This window comes from Protomyctophum parallelum, assembly GCF_964188405.1.
Source record: "Protomyctophum parallelum genome assembly, chromosome: 17".
NCBI lineage: Eukaryota > Metazoa > Chordata > Actinopteri > Myctophiformes > Myctophidae > Protomyctophum > Protomyctophum parallelum.
Genome location: NC_139719.1, coordinates 11,120,861 through 11,145,670, shown reverse-complemented (window position 1 = coordinate 11,145,670; position 24,810 = coordinate 11,120,861). Strand labels below are relative to the sequence as shown.

General features: G+C 44.5%; 1 protein-coding gene across 2 annotated transcripts; it reads left to right on the top strand.

Moving 5' to 3' along the window:
• The first annotated feature begins 534 nt into the window (after positions 1–534).
• ldb3b (LIM domain binding 3b) lies at positions 535–24,810 on the top strand. 2 transcript variants are annotated; one of them, XM_083788250.1, is made up of 10 exons: positions 535–758; positions 1,003–1,405; positions 11,486–11,637; positions 13,455–13,533; positions 19,422–19,438; positions 20,787–20,984; positions 21,893–21,916; positions 23,271–23,440; positions 23,607–23,643; positions 23,816–24,810. In XM_083788250.1, exons 2-10 carry the CDS (start codon positions 1,310–1,312, stop codon positions 23,910–23,912), a joined length of 870 nt encoding a protein of 289 aa, XP_083644376.1. In that variant the 5' UTR covers positions 535–758; positions 1,003–1,309; the 3' UTR covers positions 23,913–24,810. The 2 variants fall into 2 exon arrangements, with proteins under 2 accessions (XP_083644376.1, XP_083644377.1); XM_083788251.1 differs by lacking the exon at positions 21,893–21,916 and having other exon boundaries at positions 538–758.

The window sequence follows — 24,810 nt, the reverse complement described above, 5'->3', positions numbered from 1 at the left end:
CGCTGTACGTACTGTTGCATGTGTATCTGACTATATAGCACGTGTACAAACATGCACACAGTACACACATCAACACCGGGGCTCGCACGTATACAGTTCACTGTTGGCACCTGTGTAGAGTGTGTGTGTGTGTGTGGAGGTGGGGGTGGGGGTGGGGGTGGGGGTGGGGTCATCATCTTACTAGAGGGTCAACTTACAGTAATGTGTTGTTTCCTCACCCATGGGATATGAGAGAGAGAGAGAGAGAGAGAGAGAGAGAGATAAAGGGACTGAAGAATGGAAAGTGACGTGAACACTCTGAGAGACTGATTAAGAAGAACATGGTGGTGACTGGTGACGTAAACTGACCGCCAGAGAGAGAGAGATAGAGAGAGAGAGAGAGAGAGAGATAAAGATAGGGAGAGAGAGAGACAGAATGTGTTGCAGTAAGAGGGGTCTATATTGGCGGCATGAATCGTCACCGAGGCATTCTGGGGGCCTCGTGTTACTGGCCTTATAAGGGCCAGGGTCCACGGGTCTCCACTCGCCACTCTGCTATTCTTAGTGCGTGTCCCTCACCCTCAGCGCCCTGCGGACCGTTGCATACACTAGCTAACACCTCTTCTGCTTATTCACTAGCAACTTTTTAAACTGCTGGTGCTTTTTCTTTCCCACCCCGTTTGTTTGTGTGTGTGTGTGTGTGCTTGCTTGGTTTGCAAGACGACACACGCTTTCTTGTACCCTCAGCTCACACAAGTTCCGGCAGGAGTTCCTCAGGGGTAAGAGTTTGAGTTTAGAGGTTCTCGGCGGTCTGGGAGGAAGACGGGGATGGATGGATGTTTTAGGTTGTTTGGGACTGTGTGTGGTTTAGAACTCGCGACCGGCTATACTCATTTGTCCAGTTTGGTGCTGTGTGACGGCTCACTCAAGCTCTTTGTGTGTGTGTGTGTGTGTGTGTGTGTGTGTGTGTGTGTGTGTGTGGCTGCGTGCGTGTGTGTATGTGTGTGTATGTGTGTGTTGCAGCAAAGAGGTTCCACGGGCATCTGACCCACCCCCCCCACCATCGCCACCCTATACCAAAGATACCCCCCACCCAACCAACCAACCAACCAACTCCACCCCAACCCCGGGTGTTTGAGCAGAACCACGGCGAGAGAACAGCCGTCGGGTCGAAGGGAACATCGCTTTGGGACAGGACAACGGGCAGTATAGCTGTATAGGACCGACGCACGGAGCAGCAGCAGCAGCAGCAGCAGGAGAAGAAGAACATCGAATTTGGAAGGAATTTTCCGGAGGAATTGCCGGTCGGTTTTGCTAGTATATACAGAAGATGAGCACGTACACAGTGACTCTGAACGGCCCAGCGCCATGGGGCTTCAGGCTACAGGGAGGGAAGGACTTTAACATGCCCCTCACCATCTCCAGGGTAAGGACCAACCACGCATACCATGTGTCTTGTTGTCTATGTTTCATGTTTCGTACAATAGTCAAAACGTGGCCAAAAGAAAATCATGTTTTGGACACACCTGGGATGTGTGTGTGACTGTGTGTCTAATCCATAATATGTATGTGTGAGGGCGTGTCTGCAGGAGGGTGTGTGTGTGCGTTTGTGTGTGAGTGTGAGTGTGTGCAGGCGGTTATGTAATGTTGTAATTCCTGAGGAAGACACACGTCACACATGTAACCCCATAGGCTCTCCAGAATAGAGTTGACGTGGAAAGAATGCGGCCTCACTTTTAGTACAAAAACCCATTCTACTGTGTATGCACTATCCCTTGCAGTGGTGGAAAAATAATTTACACTTTTGATACATGTAAAAGTCTCAATACTGCAAGTATAAGTACTGAGAATTGTTAATACTCCAATATAGTAAAAAGTAATACCTCAAAACAAGTACAGTACTTGAGTAAATGCACTTAGTTACTTTAGACCACACTGTATAGTGTATATCCCTTGTTGCGTTTACTCAAGTCACAGAAAGAGTAGGAAATGTACTCATTTATGGAAACGTATACTCATTGCTCACACACACACACACACACACACACACACACACACACACACACACACACACACACACACACACACACACACACACACACACACACACTGAGGTAAATCAAAGCTTGTTCAAATAAATACTTGTGTACTATATTCTCTCCCACTTCCCTGTTTACCCTCCCATTCTCTCTCTCTCTCTCTCTCTCTCTCTCTCTCTCTCTCTCGGCTGGTCTGAGGGCATATTTTCGGCATTTCCTTTAAATCAGCTGTTCCCAAACTTTTACATGTCAAGCAAATTGACACTAATTTGCTTGCCCGCGGACTCCCATTTGAAAATATATGCCAGGGACCTCCCATCAGAGAAGATATTGTTTGTTCTAGCAGTGGATTCTCAACCCGTTTAATTTCAAGGACCCCACAGTTTGACATGCATTAGTCTAGCCCCCATTTAATGGAATTTCTATCTCTGGGACCCCCAATTTATATTGTAATATCAATGTTAATTTAACTCAGAGTGTACAAATAGAACCAAATACACTCTCAGAGTTACAGACCCATAAGGGTCCCTCAAGGACCCCTGGGGGGGGGGGGTCCCCGGTAGCCTGGCTAATAAGCCAGACCGAATCAGCCTTTGGCAAAAAGAAATTGCCTGCCGGCGGAGTGTTGTGCGATATTAGTCTGGCTTATTAGCCAGGCTAGGTCCCCGGACCCCACTTTGGGAACCACTGCTTTAAATAGCATGGGAGAAAGGCTATAGACAGACAGACGGGCCATTGAGAGATGGAGAGAGGCGGGGTGACATGACAGCTTGTGTTACCTTTAGTAAGCTTTATTCCCTTCACGTTGTGCTCAGTTTCATCCTCTGGACAGGCCCCATGGGCGGCTAGCTACTTGACCACTTGAACCCCCCCTAATCCCCCCCAGCGTGCCTTATGTTCTGTGGGTAACATTCGCCAGAAATATCTGATCTATAAGATCAGACAGAGCGCATTGAGCTTGTTAGATCGGCTATCTCTTGGCGAAGAGATTTAGTGACTGAAGTTTAAGCGGTCAAAATACAGTTATAACTCGAATCCGGGTTCTTAAGTCTTAGAGAGTTTAAGTGGTTAAAGTTGATTAAAGCAATATAAGCCACAAGAGGTCTCAGGTTACCGGGTATTTTATAATGGCTGAGAGGCGTAGTGAGACCCGACAAGTAGCCAAGTCTCTCCTAGCCTGTCAGCCATTATAAAATACACGGTAAACTGGGACCTCACGTGGCTTATTGCTTTTCTAAAATGGTTACAAACATAATGGCAATATTAACCTCATAAAACTATTAAATTCACAAAAGTAGCTACGCTTTGCACCCACCAGAGAGAGCCAAACGTCCCTGTTTTTACGTCTCTGTGATGGGGGAATAGGAGGCGCTTGATGTCTTTACGAGGCCGCCCCGGGGCCACACATTCACAGTTATATGAGCGCGGGCGGTGCTTAGAGACGCCCGCACGGCCAGGGTGTGTAACGCAATCAAGTGCTCCCCTTCCCCAGTTCAGCTATACAGAGCTGCGGGATCAGCTGGGAATGATATAAAGTGATTGAAGGCGTGGATTATCGTGAGATTTACAACGGAAACCAGCCAATCGGAATCAAGTATTGGGACTAACCGTTTTAGAAGACAGACAGACAGACAGACAGACAGACAGACAGACAGACAGACAGACAGACAGACAGACAGACAGACAGACAGACATTATGTGGTCAGTCAGTGGTGTGTGTGTGTGTGTGCGTGCGTGTGTGACATCATAATCCTGCTGGTATGTACTCTCCTACACGGTAAAACAAAACAAAAAAGTGTTGTTTATTCAACTCTGCGCGTCTGCGCTTCGTTTAATTCCCTCCGTGTTTGTTTAGCGCTGGCTGGAGTTCAATCATTTCACCGTCCACCGCACTGTCCACGCCCCTCTGCTGCTTCCACACGCAATGTTCACTGTTCATTCCATACTGTCCGTACTGTATGTGTGACACAATGTTCATGCCTGCACATTTGCGTGTGTGTGTGGGTGGGGGGGTGGGGCGGGGGGGTGCACAGTGGTGGGAAAAGTAAGTACTCAAATATTTACTAGAGTTGTTTCCGATACAGATACTGCTACCAGTTACTCGGTGCCGATATAGCACCCTCAAGTACTCTGTACTCGGAAACCGGCCATGATACTCTGACCTGACTCCTGAGTATACCACAAAACATCCAATTAGGACACTAGGCTGAACAAATGCAACGGGAGCATGAAGTCTGACCCAACACTGCAGCAAATCGACCAAAAACAGCCAATCATAAATGACAACTGTAGATCGGACATCCATCTGATCTGCATCTATGAGAAAAAAGGGGGTAAAATAAGTGGTTACTGAAGAATAATGAAGTACTCGTATCGGTACTCGTATCGCCAAGTACTGAAAATGAAGTACTTGTACTTGTACTCTGAAAAAACACTATATTTTACTTAAAGGAAAAGTATCAATACTGCAATATGTTAATACTAGCTGTTACAAGTGAAAGTCCAGATTGAATTCAAAATGTAATTGAGTAAAGGCACAAAAGTATTGGCATCAAAAGTACCAAAAGTGCTCATTATGCAGTGTCCCATTTCAAGTTGGGACAAGCTCACAAAGCGTCTCCATGTGACACATTGTGAGCTTATAGATTGGCTATTTTCAAATGTGTATATGCAGGGCTGTAGTGGTTTCTGGGCGGGAACCCCTTTTGGTGTTTTAACCATTATTTTAAACTTTATCTATTTGAAAGTGAAAATGTGGCGCAAATCTTTGAATATAATATAAAGATATATAAAGAATATATTATATTCTTTCAGAGCGAACGTTTCTAACTCAAATCTTTGCTTCTGGGGGGGGTCCCTGGAACAACATATTTAAAAAATGGGGGTTGGCGGCCAATTTCATATAATTTTTGGGGTCCTTGACATGAAATATTGAGTACCACTCATATAGAAACATAGGTATTTCAGAAAACTGTCAGGCTTTAGAAGACTTTTTTTTATTTCGACGTCTGGCCTAAATGGGTTTAACACTCCGAGCAGACTATCCTATCAAATAGTCTACATGCTGGCAGTGTCGATTGAGCAACATTCGATGTCATTTCCGGTTGGGAAAAAGTGGTCCAAAGTGGTCCCCCTCCATTTTAGTGGATGGGAGGATCTTCAAAAGTGAATAACTCTTGTATCTAAATCAATCCGTCCAATTCTAACCAAAGATTAATGTATGTTTTGTAATAATAATCAAAATCCATAAAGTAACCAGTAACTAAACTTTCCAAATAAATGTAGTGTAGTAAAAGTGCAATATTTGCCTCTGAGATGTAGTGGAGTAGAAGTAAAAGTACAGAAAATTGGAAATACTCCAGTAAAGTCAAAGTACCACAAAAAAACACTTAAGTGCAGTACTTAAGTAAACATACTAATAATTACTTTCCACTACTGTGTGCGTGCGTTCGTGAGCTTATGCATGCTTCAGTGTTTATCAGTGAGATAGCGTGTGTGACATTGGTGTCATGCCGGTCTGTCAGTTCGGGCCTCCCGACAATCTATTAGTTTATTGTTTTGTCATCCAAGCAAAGGCCCTCAGGGCTTTGTTCCGTGTCCAACATGACATTGTGTACTGTTGGACCTCTCTGCGTTTTATCCTTCTCTGGCTCTGACAGGCTGACATAATAATAAAACGCGGCCGCTTTAGATGTGACAATTCAGGGTGACATTACAGTTTGACGCTATGTGTGCCCTGGCTGATGTCGTTTTGGATTTCAACCTTAAATTATTTTCCTAGGTCGGGTGCAGTCCTTAGTTTAGACAGTTTTTGGTTTAGACTAGTCATTGGTTAGACCAGTCATTAGTTCTACAACTACAACCTATTTCAAACCCTCACCCTAAACCTAACCTCCCACGGGGCAGCAACCTAAACCTAACCTTAACCCATGTCTAACCAATGACTAGTCTAAACTAAGTATACGCACCCCCCGGGGTCCTAATTATGGACGTTGGAAAGAAGAGGAGTTGAAGCCACTGACTTCCTCACATCTTGTTAGCCGGATGATTATTGCGTTATTATTGTTTGTTTTTCGGTGGCTAAAACTATGACGAAGAATGTCCGTCGATTACCTTTTTTTCCACTGGCGAGAAACTGGACTAAAATGTTAGGGAGGGACTAGTGGAGAAGACATCAACTAAGGCCCACCAAAAATATTTCTTTGTCTTCAAAATCAACTTTTGTCGACTAAACATAGTAGCCAGCTATGTAGACTAAACATAGTAGCCATGTAATGGACTGTTAAAATAAAAGCAGAGCGTCTATGTTCATTGGTGTCATTTTGGGTTGTTTTTGGCAGCACATTTTCATTTTAGTTTTAGTCATAGTCTCTTGAATAGTTTTCATTTCGTTTTAGTCACATTTTAGTCACCGGGAATGTTTTAGTGTTAGTCTAGTTTCAGTCGACTAAATATCATAAGATTTTAGTAGACTAATTCTACAGTTGATTTAGTCGAGTAAAATGTAATTGGGCCGGCCTTGATGCTGTCGTAATGACTCATTTTACACTTGCTGAAAATAGCAGTTCTACAAGTAGATCTGCTATTTTCAGCATGCAACCAAGTGTAAAATGACTTACACGTATACAGAGCAGAGTATATGTCCACTAGTCCCTTCCTAACATTTTACTCTAGTTTTTATTTGTTTTGTTGACGAAATTGACAATATATTTAGTCTTAGTTTTAGTCATCGTAGCTTAGTTTTCATTTAGTTTCAATGTAGTTTTTTTGTCAGTGGGAAAAGGTAGTCGACGAACAGTACTTTTCGTCTTAGTTTTAGTCGACGAAATCAACACTGATGTATAGGGAATGAATTGGCTTGGATTAAACATTTGGCTCATTTGTTGAAGCTAGCCATCAGGCAGTTTGCAGATGTCCGGAGAAAATGTATACGAGTCTCGCAAATGATATGCTTGCAATTCGTCACGTTTTGTGGCCCGTGCTCAACTGCTCATATATATAATAGCAATATGCAAAGATGGAGGTCTTGAAGTGTATGATTCATGTGAAAAGATGCGTCGTTGTGTGATGTGTGTGCGGTGGTGGAACCTCACATTTTGCTTAAGTACTGTACGTACTTCAAGTTCAAGATTGTGAGTTATTTGTACTCTACTTACCGATTTCCAATGCTTTTTCTTCTACTAAACTACATTTCGCATCCAAATATTACTCCATTAGTACATTCATTTAAAAACCTTTAGTTACTATAATTACATTGGAGATTTTTACTACAAAACATACATTAACCACATTAGCCCTATACATTTTGGCCATCTGAAAATAGCCGACCTACAAGCTCACAGCTTGTAGATATGCTATTTTTACTGTAAGTATACATTTTGAATTCCGGACTTTTACTTGCAATGGAGTATTTCTACATTGCAGTATTGATACTTTTACTTAAGTAAAACATTTGAGTACTTTTTCCACTGCGCTGTGAGTACGTGCGTGTGTGTGATTGAGTCGACAGCCTTGTGTCACACCCCCCCCGAAACGTCCGTCTCCACACTTCATTAGTACACGCATACACAATCACAGCGCTCACCCCCCCACCCCACCCACACAAAGAAACTCATACATATTTGATGCACAAGAAAATAGTAATGAATGGACGCGAAAAACACCAATTTGAGGTGAGCAAAAAAGGCGGGGAAAAAAGCCTTTATGGCCCATGAAAATAACCAAGGAGACTGAGTAAGAGAGGAACATAATTGGAGAGCGCTCAGGTGGCAGACAGCAGAGACACTCTAGTGCATATGTATGTACTGTGTATATATATATATATATATATATATATATATAGTACGTATACAGTGCGTATATATATATATATATATATATATATATATATACGCATTACATAAGTAGCACAGTACAGCGAGTACAATTATATACACTGCAGGTAAATAAAGTCGAGAGAGAGAGAGAGAGAGGGGGAGGGGGGCTCAAGTGAGTGTCAGTAGCAGCTGACGGCATTGGGGGAAGGGGGGGGGGGGCTATGGGGGGGCAGTGCAGGGTCAAACTGAGCGAGGTGGCCTGCAGGCATTTCGACGGCCACGCTTATTTTTAACTCCCTTTTAACGAGTTGCCTGTAAGCCTAGACTAAAGTATGGCTACCAGAGATGCGGTCCTGCCTGCCCTGTAATGCTGGCGCACTCCAAACCTGGTGCTGGTGCTAAACACTCCAAACCTGGTGCTGGTGCTAAACACTCCAAACCTGGTGCTGGTGCTAAAACATGATTTATTTTATACTCCACCATCGATCGCACGGTTATTTGCAAGGAGAACAACTTTTTCACGCTGCTATAACTTCAAAATCGGTTGCTTTCGGCAAGCGACACTATATCGTACTTTTGAACTATGAATTTGGCATGAGGGCCTTTTACACACACTTAATATACTCAAAACTTAATATAGAAGGTGAGTCATTTGTTCGTACAGGTTGGTGCCTTGATATTTGCGGTGTGGAAGCTTAAGGTCTTTGCTCACCGGGAGCGTAAATGCTAAAGCAATCATATTACAATAGCAAATCGTTGGTAGTTCAAGTTTTTATTTGTTTGTGTGACTGGCACTATGTGTTGTAATCTCAAGTATGGACCCTGGTCCGGTTCTGGCAGACCGGTAGTGTGTGTGCAGGCTAATAAGATAACATAGCTTCATGAGCTGCAGCATTTAACTCCAAAAATCTGCTTTTGGAAATAAATTGACACTTTTGTGGCAGTGATTACGTTATGTTTAGAGGGGGAAGTATACTGGTTGACTCGACTCGACATGACATATTTGTATTCGGTTCAGGCCACACTGGAACTTCAATCCAGGCCAAAGTCCACGATGAATATTAATAATGCGCCCTTGCCTGTTCTAAAATAACATAGGGCTCATCTGTGAGTGGTCGGTAGCAGGGTGGTGCTGCCAACAATGCCAATGCTGAAACAAAATATTTGCTTGGGCCACATGGTGTTTCCCAAAACCCCATGGGCTTTTCCATGCCAAGGAGACAGAGAGTCAGAGATACACACACACACACGCTCGCGTGCGGCGCGGCCCCCACTTGGAAAAGCAGTGGCTTAGCCCTATTTTAGTGCTTACTGCTATAGCTACTTTAACTCATGCATATATAGCTTCCCAAAGCCGTAACTGTCTTTATCGACGAGCGAACACATTGGGTCAGCGTTTCCGTATCAAAGTGTCCCTGTTTGCTGGCAGTGATAAGCTTGATAAGGGACTTTGCGTATTAGCGCTACTGCGCCTCCACTTAGCCTATTGGCTTATTCCAGAGATTTTTATCCAGCCCTCTGGGCCTCCGGGTATTGACCTCAGGGATTTCTTATAATGATGCTGCCTCTGCCTTTCTCCGTTTAAGGCGTATATTTAATGCATCTTCATTATACCAAGTTGCACTTGTTGTAAACTCTTACATTTTGGAGAGAGTGAAGGGTTCGGAGCGTTGGTCTCACACAGGTCCTGTACGTCAGTGGTTCCCAAAGTGGGGTCCGTGGACCCCCAGGGGTCCTTGAGGGAGTTCCAGGTGGTCCCCAGCTAAATGATAGTTTGGAACCAAATGGACTCTTATGGGTCTGTAACTCTGAGACACAAATGTAACCAAATGGACCCTAACGGGACCATTTGATTCCATTTGTACACTCTCAGAGTTAAATTAACATTGATTTTACAATATAAATAGGCGTCCCAGAGATAGAAATGCCATTAAATGGGGGAACCGTAGACTAATGCAGGTCAAACTGGGGGTCCTTGAAATTAAACTGGTTGAGAATCACTACTAGAGCCGTAAAAGTCTGCTCTTATGGGGGTCCCTGGCATGTCTTTTCAAATGGGGGTCCGCGGGCTAATTGGTGTCAATTTGGGGGTCCTTGACGTGAAAAAGGTTTGGGAACCACTGCTGTACGTGTCACACAAACGAAGGCCTGGGGTTAGTGCAACTCCACAAAAGTGTTTTCATTTTTAACACATTTCCAACAACGTGGAAATCCCTATATTTTGGGAATGTCATTTTTTCAGTTGGTTGGTAGTTGTCCACCATTTTCCAAGCTGCTCTCAATTTGTCATCATGCAATGTGTTGTGAGCTGTACGACAAAGTACCACTGTACATCAGGCTTAAGTGGATAAATCATTAAGAGTGTAAGTTTGAAACGCTTGAATAATAATAATTATTGTGGAACTCAGAATTCACAGCTCAAGCTGCTGTTTGTGATGACACATTTTTAACCAAATGTACAGTAAAGTGTGCGTGCATGCGTGCATACGTGCGTGCGCCCTCGCATTAATCCCTAGAGCAATAGTTCAGTAGTAGTTCTCATACCTTTTTTTAAATGTGGAACCCGTGTGGCGCCATGTGTACACTGTCAGAGATATACAAACATCTATAAGTGTCCCATTTGGCACTTGTAGACACGGAGACCCTTCTAGAAGCCTCTCATGGACCCCTGGGGGTGGGTCTCTGGACCAAACTGGGGTGGTCCCCACCCCGGAGTAGAGGAATGGGTGACACATGCTTCTTGAATAGTTCTGTCTTGTTGACCACCCCGACCCCTCTCACCTTCATAGATAATAGCCTTGTCCCTATGTTGACCACCCCGACCCCTCTCACCTTCATAGATAATAGCCTTGTCCCTATGTTGACCACCCCGACCCCTCTCACCTTCATAGACAATAGCCTTGTCCTTATGTTGACCCCCCCCCCTCCTCTCACCTTCATAGATAATAGCCTTGTCCCTATGTTGACCACCCCGACCCCTCTCACCTTCATAGATAATAGCCTTGTCCCTATGTTGACCACCCCGACCCCTCTCACCTTCATAGATAATAGCCTTGTCCCTATGTTGACCCCCCCCCCCTCCTCCCCTCCCTGCATGGATAACAGTCCTCCTGTCGTCCAGTTGACCCCCTGAGTCCTGAGCCCTCTCCAGTGTTGTTTTTGTTATGCAAGTTTTTGTTTTAGTCATAGTCTCTTGAATAGTTTTCATTTAGCTTTAGTCACATTTTTGTTTTGTTTTAGTGTTAGTCTAGTTTTAGTCGACTAAATGTCATAAGATTTTAGCCGACTAAATCTACAGTTGATTTAGTCGACTAAAATGTATTTTGGCGGGCCTTGATGTCGTCGTAATGACAGATTTTACACTCTTTGCACTGAAAATCGCGCTGCGATGCGTTGTGAGCTTGTAGATCTGCTATTTTCAGCATGCAACCAAGTGTAAAATGACTTATACTCGATATCTTGTCCACTAGTCCCTTCCTAACATTTTAGTCTATTTGTTGACGAAATTGTCAATATATTTAGTGTTAGTTTCAGTCATTTTAGTTTCCATTTAGGTTTCGTCAGTGAAAAAAGGTATAGTCGACAAACATTTTTCGTCATAGTTTTAGTGGACGTAATCACCACTGGCCCTCTCCCCCTCTCCCTCCACAGATAACTCCGGGCAGCAAGGCGGCAGGGGGCAGCCTGGCCCAGGGTGACGTCATCTCATCCATCGACGGAGTCACCACCGATGGCATGACGCACCTGGAGGCTCAGAACAAGATCAAGTCGGCCACGAACAACCTGAATCTCGCCATGCTCAAGTAAAGCTTTTGTTTTTGTTGTGTTCATTTGAAAAGTCATAAGTTAAAACTATTGGAGGATATTTATAATTTACCATTTAGGCATTGATTGATTGATTGATTGATTATTAGACAGAAATGTAAACAGCCAAACTGAGTACAGTCAAAGTGTTTGACTCACACTTTTTTCTAAAAGGATGCATGGCACCAAATCAAGTCCTTGTGGTCTTGTTTCCATTCGGGTCCTTATATGTACGTATGTTCAATTCATAAACTTGACATGAAAAATAACATTCACACAATTCAATATCACAAAATATAAAGGACCATATGTACAGAGTGGAAGAGGAAAAAAAAGAGCAGACCCTCTTAATCCAGGGCGATTTACAGTAACCAAGGAAAACAAATGGCAATAGTAATCTAGGATCATAGGTAAGCCAAGAACCTCTCATGTAACATGCTACATAACACAATAAAGTCCAGGACGTACAGTACAGTATGTCCATTGTGGTCCTCTTGCACAGAACAAGTACATCTCATAACGCAAGTCACATATTGTACAATAAATAAACAAAATATTTCAGACAAGACGTTACATTTAAACTGACCTAAACAGCCCTTTCATATCCTATAACCTAAAAAAGAACGTACTCTGGAACAATAACCATTTTTATTCGTGGTGTTGATTGTAATGATGTGTTGCTGTATGCTCTGTTGTTTTCTAATGTATTTGTATTGTCCACTGTTTCTGTGATCTTTACCAGCTGCCATGCAACAGCAAGCTGGGTCTATCATCGATGTGCAAGCTAGTCCTCTACAGAGTAATCTAGTAAGAGATTAATGACACTCCCGTTGACTCCCATTGTAACAATGGAATGCGGAAGTGCTCATTCTATCTCAATGGAATAGTTCCAGCCATAGGAGCAATGTTTGGAACTATCGCCCATAGGCACCGGCTTTTTCGGCGAGATCAAAGCGTGTCACCACTCTCTTACTAGATTACTCTGGTCCTCTAGTAGTCTGGTCCACTTGGTTTTCTCATTGGCTGACATATGTGCGCACTGCAAATATGTCCGGGCGGAAAACGAACGACTCAGAACACAATAGTTCCACATAAAACTGCTGCGCTGGAACGGACACAGAGGCAGTTATAGCGGACCCCCGCAGATAATAATAACAATGCAGCTGGTATTTAATAGATTTTTATCAATTCTTGTTTATAAATGAAGTAGAAATAAACAGAAGAGTAGAAGAAGTCAGTTTAACTGAAACATGCAGTCGGATATTTTCAAATGACGGAAGTGGTTAATGTAAGTTGTGTAATAAATAATCATCCAAATCTACAAAGTAACTAGTAACTAAAGAGTGGAGTTAAAATGACATTATTTATTTGTCTCTGAGATGTAGTGGAGTAGAAGTAAAAGGACTGAAAATTGGAAATACAGTAAAGTGAAAAATACCTCAAAATTGTACTTAAGTGGGCGTGCTGGCTGGGTACAGTACTTTTAAGTACAGTACCTGAGTAAATGTGATCAGTTTTCTGTACTTTACACCACTGTTGATAAGTGGTTCTGTCACATAAATGAAGTAAAAGGACTGAAAATTGGAAATACAGTAAAGTGAAAAATACCTCAAAATTGTACTTAAGTGGGCGTGCTGGCTGGGTACAGTACTTTTAAGTACAGTACCTGAGTAAATGTGATCAGTTTTCTGTACTTTACACCACTGTTGATAAGTGGTTCTGTCACATAAAGTGTCGCTGAGTCGATGTGAGAACCCAGCAGGCGTGTTGGCGGTCTGCATGCTAAGAGCCTGTTCTGTTGTGTTGTGTCCTTCAGGTCAAGGCGTGCCGCTGCATATCCCTCAGCAGCACCCTCCAGAATGGACTCTCCCCTGACCGTTATCCCACACCAGAAGGTATAGAAACCTATAAACCATTGATAAGTATACCCATTACATGGGGTACTTACTTTATTAGAGGGGGGAAACGACGAGGCTAAAGGAATCTTCTGGCTCCAAAACTGTGGAATGCACTTCCCATTGCAGTCAGAACTGCAGCATCACTCCCAATCTTCCGCCGTAGCCTGAAAACCCACCTTTTCAGACTCCATCATGGCCCATAGCACTTACCCTAACCCCTTAGATAGCATTTCTGTTGGCTTAGATAGCATTTGACACAGACTTATAGCATGTTATGTAGACAGCACTATAATTGTATTGTATATAGTCATAGCACGCCATAGTACATATGTATAGCATAGTAGTGAATATGTATAGTTTATTATGTATAGTGTATGTATAGTTTCATCATATAGATATTCCACTGTTACCTTCTTAGCTTACGCATGTTTCATGATAAATGCTTTTATGTGATGTATTCCCATGCTTTTGTTCTTGCTTAAATGTAAGTCGCTCTGGATTAAGAGCGTCTGCTAAATGCCTAAATTGTAAATTGTAAATTGTAAATTGAATCAAATCAATCGAAACTGTGGAGTGATGAGAAGGGGCCGGGAAGGGAGGTTGTAGTTGAGCTGGGGAAAGCCATACTGAAGAGGCTTGGAGGGGTGGAGGCTTCTCTGAGACTATTGGGGAGTGCATTCCACAGGGTTGGGTTGCAGCAAAAGCCCTATCGCCCCAGGTACGGTACTTGGTCCTGGGGACCTCGATGAGGTTTGCGTCACCTGAGGGAGTGAGATGGCGTTTGAGGAGGTCGAAGGCCTCATTCACACCTAAAAGACACCTGTCTTGTCCGTGTCTTGTGTCTTGTCCGTGTTTAATTGGCCGCTCCAATGCATTTCCAATGGAAGGCACATGGTTTGACATGTACACAGCCATCAAACAAGACTGTCTTGTCAAACCATGTGACTTCCATTGGAAATCCATTGGAGCGGCCATTAAACACAATACAAGACACAAGGCAGGTGTCTTTTAGGTGTGAATGAGGCCGAAGAGGTAGGGAGAGCCAGATTGTTCCGTGCCTTGTAGGTGTTGAGTAGTATTTTGGCAACACCAAGTCGATTCACTTACGCACAATAACAAGAATATACGCGACACTTCCCAATTCCTTACCTGGTGCAATGCGTAGAAACATTACACATTACAAACAAGTCGAGACAAATCCATACAGAAAATATACAACTGTATTTGTGTTTCTGTTGTCTGTTTATGTGTGAATCTATGATGTTTGCAAGAATGTCACAAAAACCTCAAGCAAGATTTCAATGGCTGACTCCTGCTGCCCTCTAGAGTACAGTATTCAAACTGCAACTGCACCATATTGAAAGGCAGCTGGGGAGAGTCGGATGTCAACAAGCCACAAACGTCAACCAACAACAACCTTTATCTGTCCAGCTGTCTGTATCTCTTTTTGTCTCTGCCCTTTATTAGAGCTGCACGATAATAGGTTTAATTAGGTTTGCTGCCAACATACAACGCAAACAACGATAAGCCTACTGAAGTGGTTCTCAAACCTTTTCAATTTCAAGGACCCTCATAACTCTGAGAGCGTACGAATCTCAATTCTACAATCTCAGAGTTACAGACCCCCTAAGGGCCCATTGAGAATATATACAGCAGTATACACCATGTATTGCACTTCAAAGCAGCCTTTTGCGATTTTCATTTTCTAATTTATATATTGCGCAGCCCTAGTGTCCTGCATGTTCCCATCTCTTCCTCCTTTTCAAGGAGGTTGAACAGGAGATCATAAAAAAGGATGAGGCGCCTGCCGACGAACCCCAAATGGAGGAGCCGGTGTCTTGTGGAATCCGCCTGGCCAGAAGGCCCTCCATTAAGTACCTCTTCCAAACGCCGGCGAAAAAGCAGCCGGAACCGGAAGCCGCTCCACTGCCCCAGCGTCCTCCCCGTCCGAGTCCCATCCCGGAAGCCGATCCACTGCCCCAGCCTCCTCCCCGTCCGAGTCCCATCCCGGTCAAACCCCCCGCCGCCGCCTCCTCCCCTCAGTCGCCTGCGTTGGCTCAGCCCGGCCCGCTGCGCGGCCAGTACAACACCCCCATCGGCTTGTACTCTGCCGAGACGCTTAGGGAGATGGCCGCGATGCAGGGGAAACTAGGAGAGGCTGGCAGCAGCAGACTGTCACTACCAGGGTAGGTGGCTTATGGGGGCTTTTCAGGGAACGGCCTCCTATTATGTCACAGAAGAATCTCTTAACAAATTCTAACTTGGGTATATACCCGCTACCTATACCAGGCCGTCGGCTCACCACCAACACACCTGAGCTAACCTCCACGCCAAACGCTGGGCGGGTGATGTCACTCTGCACTTGACTTTGCAGGTTGTGTGCTCCTGTCCTAACTGTCACAGTCACTTCGCCCGAGACGGATTGGGCAGAGGGCATGCCATGATAACACTACCTACACCCCAGTTCATATTAACAGTCAGCGGCAGTTGTGATAAAAGGGACACTCTGAACATTCCGTCGCTATCTCTGGGACGCATTCCTGTGTGTGTGTGTGTGTGTGTGTGTGTGTGCCCCCGTGCGCTATTCCTGGAACGCACACAGGAACACTCCTGGCCCGTCTCCAGGTAACTCGGAGCAGGGCAGGCAAAAGCGAAAGGTGACCTATGGGGCTGCAGGGTCGTCTGAGGAGCTGTGTTACAGCCACATCCCCAGCTTCATTATGGAAGCTTATAACCTGCTTCGACCTCATCGCCTCATTCCATCGACTTGTTGTTAGTCGAAAATTTTAGTCAAAATATGTAAAAAGAGTAGTTAAGAGCAGTTAAGAGTTACATAATTTCAATCGGGTTCTTATGACAGATGTAGTCACTACGACCACAAATATCCCAAGAAACTAGCCAGCCTAGCCGCCGAGGTTGCTGCGTGCGCTCTGGCAGAAAGAAACTCAGCTGAAATCTTTGTTTTGAGTATCGGTGTTCCTTTGTGCTGGTTTTTAGGAACGGCTAGAAGCTGTTTCAACCAATCAGATTGCTTCCTCAAGCAACCTGTTGTATAATCTACAATACGGCATGGCTACACGTATGTCTAATGAAGTAGTGTATGCACTGAGGTACATACAGTACAGTACAGTGTGTGTGTACTGTACACTGATCAGCTGGAGGCAAGGTGGGGGCTTTTCTCTGAAGGAGTTCTCGGCTCTCGGCATGGGAGGGGGATGATCAGAGAGGTTGATTAAAACCCATTCTGACCGGGCACCCATTTTGGTGTCAGCATCATGTTATGCTTTAGCTATTTAAAAAGAGCAGATCTACAAGCTCATATCGCGCCACCGAGTGGCGCGATACGAGCTTGTAGGTCTGCTATTTTTTTTTTTATCGAAGAACGACTGACATTTTTAGAATCTGATCTCAGGTCAGAATGGGTTCATCAGACCAGTGTGTGTCCGGCGGAAACCTCGTATGAATCTGATCTCAGGTCAGAATGGGTTAAGGCCGTAACCCGCCCGGGTCTAATTTGTGACATAGGCTCCAGTATCAATCTCCACTAATCTCTTTGCCCTCTTCTCTGGCCACTGTAAATGTTCAGCCCGACCGTATGACTGGGAAGAAGAACAACACTTTGATTGATTGATTGATTGATTGAATGCTTTATTAACAGTTTGCAGGGGAAAAAAGCACATGAGAGTACAGTTCAATACAAGGTCTGCTATAAGAGGATTTATGGACTCATGGCTTGTTTCCATTGAGGTCCTTCCTATTCAATTCATTAAGGTTAACCACTGAAGCGCTCTTTTGTGTTGAACGACAGTGTCGAACGTCATGGAATTGGCACACCTTCCGAGCTCGTTGTGAGCTCTGCACTTTTGTGGGAAAATATGTTATAATTTGGGGCACATTTTTGAAAACCTTTGACGTGTAGAGTGGTTAAAGGGCTGACCCTCACTGTGACACACACACACACACACACACGCGTGCGCACATGCACGCACAGGGGAACAGCTGTTGGTCACCATCATGGAATGTCCCTCTCTGGTTACCCACCATCATGCCAAATCCCCTGGATGTCCCACAGATAGATCTCCCATCTCTATATCCGTACCGCCAACCACCGGCACGGAGACAACCTCCACGTGCACCACCATGCGCGTGGCTCTTACCTAATACCATAGCTTACAGTACGTTACATGTGCGTGCGTGTGTGCGTGTGCGCGTGTTCATACTATGTACATGTGTTCTGGCCACTGCGTGAGGCTATGTGGGTTTTATGTAGGGTTGTCAAAAGAAATCGATTCGAATTAGAATCACGATTCCCGTTATGGACGATTCAAAATCCAAAATGCACTACATGGTGTTTGTGATATGAAATGTAAGCTTACCCTAATCACAGTAAACATCATGTCTTCAGCCATTTCACTACATGGTGTTTGTGATATGAAATGTAAGCTTACCCTAATCACAGTAAACATCATGTCTTCAGTCATATCACTACATGGTGTTTGTGATATGAAATGTAAGCTCACCCTAATCACAGTAAACATCATGTCTTCAGTCATTTTCAACTTACTGTAGTACAGTCACTTCAGTTGGCTGGAGTAGATTGTGATGAAATCCTATGTATTGAATCGAGAATAATTTTGAATAGAGAATAGTTTTGAATCTGGAAAATAAATTATTTTGAATCGAATCGGTAGAACGTGTTTAAGAAGCACATGTTTGAGATGCTGTATTGAACATTTTGCTCATTTATATACTTCTACCGCTCTAATTATGTTGACGGCAAATGTTGTGCGCGTTCATTTTCACTCAGTTAGTTGTTCAGATTGAGGTGAACAATATTGAGGATCGGTTTACAAAGGGTAGAGCCCACATCATGCACACACACCCCATTAGCTACACAAACGTCTTTATTTAATGAAGTTGTTTTGTACCTATTCAGGTTCTACCCCATAGCCCAGGTTCTACCCCATAGCCCATCACCCAGCAGTCCATGTGTTCTACCCCATAGCCCCATAGGTTCTACCCCCATAGCCCATCACCCAGCAGTCCATGTGTTCTACCCCATAGCCCCATACTGTAGGAGTGTAGGTTCTACACCCAGCAGTCCATGTGTGTTATACCGAAGTTACCTCAATGTTGAGTATCAACTACTTTTGGATGTACAGTATAGATTCAGTACTGACACAACTGAAATGATCAGGGGATCACACAAGTTACACATTAATGCGTCAATAATTATAATGTAAAAAGTAATATTATTCTGAAATTGACTATTCTGCATAATTAGTATTGTTATGTTCAGCTTTTTGCTGATTTTCAGTAGATTTTGGCCTTGGGCGGGAACCCCTTTTGGTGTTAGCATTATGTAATGCTTTAGCTATTGAAAGATCAAAGAACGACTGACATAGAAACATAGCTTTTTCAGAAAACTGTCAGGATGTAGAAGACATTTTTTAGAATCTGATCTCAAGTCAAAATGGGTTAAAATACTTACGAATACGAATTTGAATAGCAGGAGTAGTTCTTGTAACATTTCCAATCGTATATGGTTAGTGTTTCTCCACTCGTGGTATTACTACTCTTACCCGGGTACTTCCTCCACCACCAGCGCCGCTATCTGCCACCATGTGACAGACAGATAGCTATAGCTGCCTCTGCTCCTGTCAGTCACTGCCGAAGGACGCAAGGGGACTCTGGGAAATACTCCAGCGCTGAGAAAAGCCAGCTATTCTGGCCCTGTAACTGGTATCAGGGCACTGTAGCCTTCTCGTGGACACATTCCTATGATGCAGAATGATTTCAAACGTATTATTTTAATCCATTGCGCTCTCTCTTTCTCTCTCTCTCTCTCTCTCTCTCTCTCTCTGTTCATCTCTGGTGTGTTACAGATCATTGCAAACACAAAGTCAGTACCATGAAATATTGCAGTGCTGAATGTGCATGGACTCTTGCTCGTTTACTCTGTGCGTGCGTGTGCGTTTGTGTGTGAGTGTGTGTGTGTGTGTGTGTGTGTGTGTGAGCAAACAAAAGAGTGAGCATCTTTTTAAAGTGTGCATTCCTGTTTTGCATTTTGTAGAACACTGCTGCGTCAGTGGTGTCCGTGTGTGCCGCGTGAAAGTGTTTTCTATCCCATGCGGGGATGAAACTCCATCGTGGTGATGATGTCATAGAGCGCTCTAACATGCTGTTCTGGCATGTTGAGAGAGCGCCGGACAGGTTTCTATTTCGGTGCGTTTGCACTTGGAATAAAACCGCACCAGTTTGTGATGCATCATTAACTAATGTACTGTACGTCTGGCGTTTATATTCGTCTATGTTAATGCATGTGTGTGTGTGTGTGTGTGTGTGTGTGTGTGTGTGTGTGTGTGTGTGTGTGTGTGTGTGTGTGTGATGAACCATGATATCAGGCATGTGTTAAACACATGTCCGTTGTACCCATATTGAACATTGGTGTTATGTGTCAGTATATGGTGTGGTGTGTGTGTGTGTGTGTGTGCTGTGGCATTTTCTGGTTGAGAATAGCATTTATTGTGACCTGCTGAGTGGTGATTGACGTGTAGCTGGCAGTTCCAAACCATCTGCATGCATTTGGTTTTTTAAAAGGACTTTGGACACATTGATTCTAGGGTTGCACTAATGTCCTGTCCAAGTTGATGGAAGCTTATTTATTAATGAAAAATATAGATTCTGTCAGGCACGCGGTTTCATTCAGAGGAATGCTGTAGTAGAATACAACTATCTGACTATAGTTTCTAAACTATCATTTAGAAACTGTTAATTATCACAGCTAATTATCACAGATGAGCCAATGTTTTTGTTCTAATCTGCTGCTATAGCTATCTGTATGACAATCATTAGCACCTTAGCACTAGAACTTGTTCATTCAAGATTGCAGTTTCCATATTACCTGTAGTACGTATTCGGTAAATTCATTGCATAATAGTTGAGCATACCTTCACATCATGGCTCTGTAGAGATGTGTAGACATGTTAGGTAAAATGAACTATGAAGTGATACAACAGCTCCCTCTGTGGGCCTGTCCCAGTACTACACCTGAACCCTCCTGGCTGCACCTCAATGTTGTCTGTGCCTCTTGTATTTCTCCCCCCTTTCCCATCGGTCTCTTCTGGGCTCCGGTTGGTCTGCACCTGTTTGACTGAACTGCACCCCACCCCCCACCCACCCAACCCCCCTCCTCCTGACTCCCCTTCACCCCCCCTCCCCCTTCCCCTCCCCACCCGTCTGAACTCCAGCATGGAGTACAGCTCCAGCTTCAACCCCATTGCCCTGAAAGACTCTGCCCTGTCGACCCACAAGCCCATCGAGGTGCGGGGTCCGGGGGGCAAAGCCACCATTGTTCACGCCCAGTACAACACGCCGATCAGCATGTACTCTCAGGACGCCATCATGGACGCCATCGCCGGACAGTCACAGGCGAAGGGACACGAGGGGTAAGTCAGTGTGACTCCTCTGCATGGGGGGTGCATGCTGGTTAGTAATGTAGTCCTAGTCCTAGTTCTATAGTCCTAGTGTGTTGTTGTTCCTTCCTTCTTCTTCCTAATACCTCATAACTGGTCACTTTTCCTGCTGGTCAGACCCCCAGTCTGTAGGTCTGTTCGCGGGGCTTGGACCGACATGATTAGTCTCGTTAAACCATTTTACGTTTGACAGCCGCGGTACGTGTTCATGGTTCCATTTCCAGTTCCACACCTGTGTGTGTGTGTGTGTGTGATGTGCTTCTCCTCGTTTGTCTGTGCCAATCAGCTCCCTCCTTCCTGGGTCCAACCTTGTCCGGGGGCGTCATTTATTAAAAAAATAACAAAAGATTTGTGATTTCACACGAATATCAAAATAATTATCTCTAGCTCTAGTGTATAGAATATACACTTGTGTGGTCAGAATCATGTCTGTAGAATGGTCCGTATGATATCAGTATCATGGTCAGTTTCATGGTCAGTTTCATGGTCAGTATCATGGTCAGTATCATGGTCAGTATCCTGGTTACTGGTTAGTCATGGCCAGTATCAAAACATGGCCACACACACACACACACACACACACTTTGTGCTTACTTGCTTAAAGATCCAAAAGATCGTCAGCTTATCAAATACGAAATATGCGATTCAAATCGGCAAAATGATCAGAGGTTCTGAAAACACTGTAGGCGTATGCATAAAAATAATAGAATTTTAGGGTCCCCAAAATGACGCCCCTGGCCTTGTTACTCCCTCCCCTCCCCCCCCCCCCCCTCTCCCCCTCCCCTCCCCCTCCATGCACGTTCATCACTCAACCAATCAACCAATCACACGTTCTCCTTCCCATTCTTTCTTCCTGGTTGATTCATGTTGTGGCCTATCAGTGAGGACGTGGGTTCACCTCTGTCGTAAGTACCGCGGTGCTCCGTATTTCCATCCGCACTCACCTCATAATGGACCGCCTGCTGCGTTGTCCTCATATATGGACCGCCTGCTGCGTTGTCCTCATATATGGGCCGCCTGCTGCGTTGTCCTCATATATGGACCGCCTGCTGCGTTGGCCCATATATGACTCATCTGTGTCTCCGTTGTGTCTTGGTGTTTGCAAAGAAAAAAGACAAAAAAAGAGGCTTGTGCATTGTTGGGTCATACGTACCGTATGTCTCCCGAGCTAATATCCTGGTTCTGTTGTGATGTTGTTGTGAGGGTTCTAGTCAAGTATGAGGCATAACAGGAGACATGATCTATATAATATGTCTCATAACTGACTAACCCCTGAGGTTTGCGTGTCCGTTTCTCTGAAGCGGAACTTTGCATCGTCCTGTTGTGGTGTTTTTTTGGACTACTCTTGCAGAGGGACATCGTCGTGAATGATATGACGATATGTGAGATGACCGGGGTTTTTCTTGTTCAGGTTTGACGGAGACCACCGACCTTACAAAATAACCTTTTGGCCTTGTAGCCTTTCGACCTCATGGCATGGGAATGTTCTGAGTGGCCGATCGAATCGCGGGTCTCTCCACCCGTCGACGACCCACCTATACACTCCCCAGTACACCGGGCTACATTCACACTCGACTAACACTAATGTCTACTCACTTTGCTAACATCCTTCACAGACTGCTGGGTCCACAAGTAAAATGTTCAATGTTCATTTAACTCCAAACAGTGCACACACAAAGACGCACTCATCCGTGCACACAGTCATAAACACACACACACACACACACACACACACACACACACACACACACACACACACACACACACACACACACACACACACACACACACCAAACACACCCAGTCTAAAGCCTAATTTCTGCTCTGTGTCCTGATGACCTTCATGTGACAAAGTCACTAAATTAGGCTTAAGAAACACGTGCTGTATATATTATTATGACACACGTGGTAGCCGATTTGACCCCCCCATGCTCCGATTCGATTCGACCCCCCATGCTCTGATTCGACCCCCCATGCTCCGATTCGACCCCCCATGCTCCGATTCGACCCCCCCATGCTCGCCCATTCCCACATTTCAAGGTGTCCCTGATAGCCGGGGAGCCAGCACCAAAAAATTGGTGATGTCATGACATACTTTTCATTTGTATTTTTGAGTGGTGCAACCACTCCAAAGAACAGCAATGTCCCGATGTCCAAACCTATGTCCCTATGTCACACACACACACACACACACACACACACACACACACACACACACACACACAGTGGATGCTCATAATGGTATGTGTGTGTGTCCAGTGGGGCCTTACCCATCAAGGAGCCCGTGGTGGACTGTGCGTCTCCCGTGTACCAGATGGTGATCCGGCCAGGCGACCGGAGCGAGCAGATGGCTGAGTGGGCCCGACGCGCCGCCAACCTGCAGTCCAAGAGCTTCAGGATGCTGGCCCACATCACCGGCACCGAATACAGTACGTTTAATATGCCCAGAATGCTTACATTCTCTTTGTTTTGTTTTCTTTCTTTATTTCTTTTCTTTCTTCACAATTTGCCTGTTTTCTGTTTTCTCATGAAGCTCTAATTGTGTGTGTGTGTGTGTGTGTGTGTGTGTGTGCGTGCGCGTTATTCTCCATGCAGTGCAAGACCCAGATGAGGAGGCCCTTCAAAGGTCGAGGTAAGACGAAATTAGAAATAAAATCACACTCGTGTGAAGTGAGGGGCGCTCTTATCATCATACATACAACATCACATTCCGGCCAATCACAATTGCGCCCCCCCCCCCCCCACTGTTTGTCTGTGTGTTCTGACGACACTCCCTGTTCTCCTGCTCTCTGCCGCCCTACCAGAGAGAAGTTTGAGTCGGAGGTAAAGGGTCCTCGCTTCGCCAAGCTGAAGAACTGGCACCAGGGACTGTCTTCACAGATTCTCAACATCCAGCAGTGAAGACGGAAACAGAGGAGACGAGATGAGAGGAGAACGTACATACAAGAGAGAGTGTAGGACGAGGACGACAAGCACACAGGAGAGGAAGGAGGGTATAACTCCTTAAGAATGTGAGTTAGCGTATTAGCCATAGAGGTAGAAATGTTACCGTTAGCCATTAGCGTGAGAGTTAACTGTTGTTTATAAGCTCAGTTTGACCTGTACCATGTCCTATGTATCTTATCTACACGACCTCGCTTCTTAGTTGTGTTTTGTTTAAAAAATGAATTTTGTTTTTTGTTTTTTTGTTCTTTTTTTTTTGTTCCGTGTCTCTTGAGTCAAAGGGAATTGTACAAAAACGTATTGAAGAGAAACTGTAAAACTGACCGTGTTATCTTCTCCGTCCCCCATTCTGTACGTAACAAGTACAGTAACATACACGAGATATATTATCGTCCAATATTATGTCACACAGAGCATGCTTGTGAGAAGAAGGCACGGTGGAGACGAATGCACGTACACACTCACGCAGACACACGAAATATACTTGTATGTAAAAAATGCACACATGAGAAAATGTACTGATGTCAATGTGAATAAAATATTTTCTTTAAACCAATATGTGGGGTCTGTGGGTATAGACCATATGATTGTGTTTTCTTCATGTCATGTTTTAGAGGTATTATTTGTATAAGATGTCCCGACCAGGGAGGGCAGCTCGGGGAAAGACTGCATCCGCAGGTCCTCCCTAGGGGACACACCTGTGTAGGACTGCACCTTTGATTAGGCCTACTCTGTGTCTTTTTGTCTCGTCAATCATCACACCCTGAAGAAGGATCAGGCGCAAAGCCGACACACGTTGGTGTTTTTTAATGTCTGTAGCCCAAATTTAATAAAGGCCTTTTACCTACAAAATCCA

Bases quoted from the DNA above. Each gene is read 5' to 3' on its own strand.
- ldb3b (XM_083788250.1), top strand. From the start codon at position 1,310: ATGAGCACGTACACAGTGACTCTGAACGGCCCAGCGCCATGGGGCTTC. The intron at 11,638-13,454 runs GTAAAGCTTTTG...TGTGTCCTTCAG, and splicing joins CTGAATCTCGCCATGCTCAA to GTCAAGGCGTGCCGCTGCAT. The intron at 23,441-23,606 runs GTACGTTTAATA...TTCTCCATGCAG, and splicing joins CATCACCGGCACCGAATACA to TGCAAGACCCAGATGAGGAG.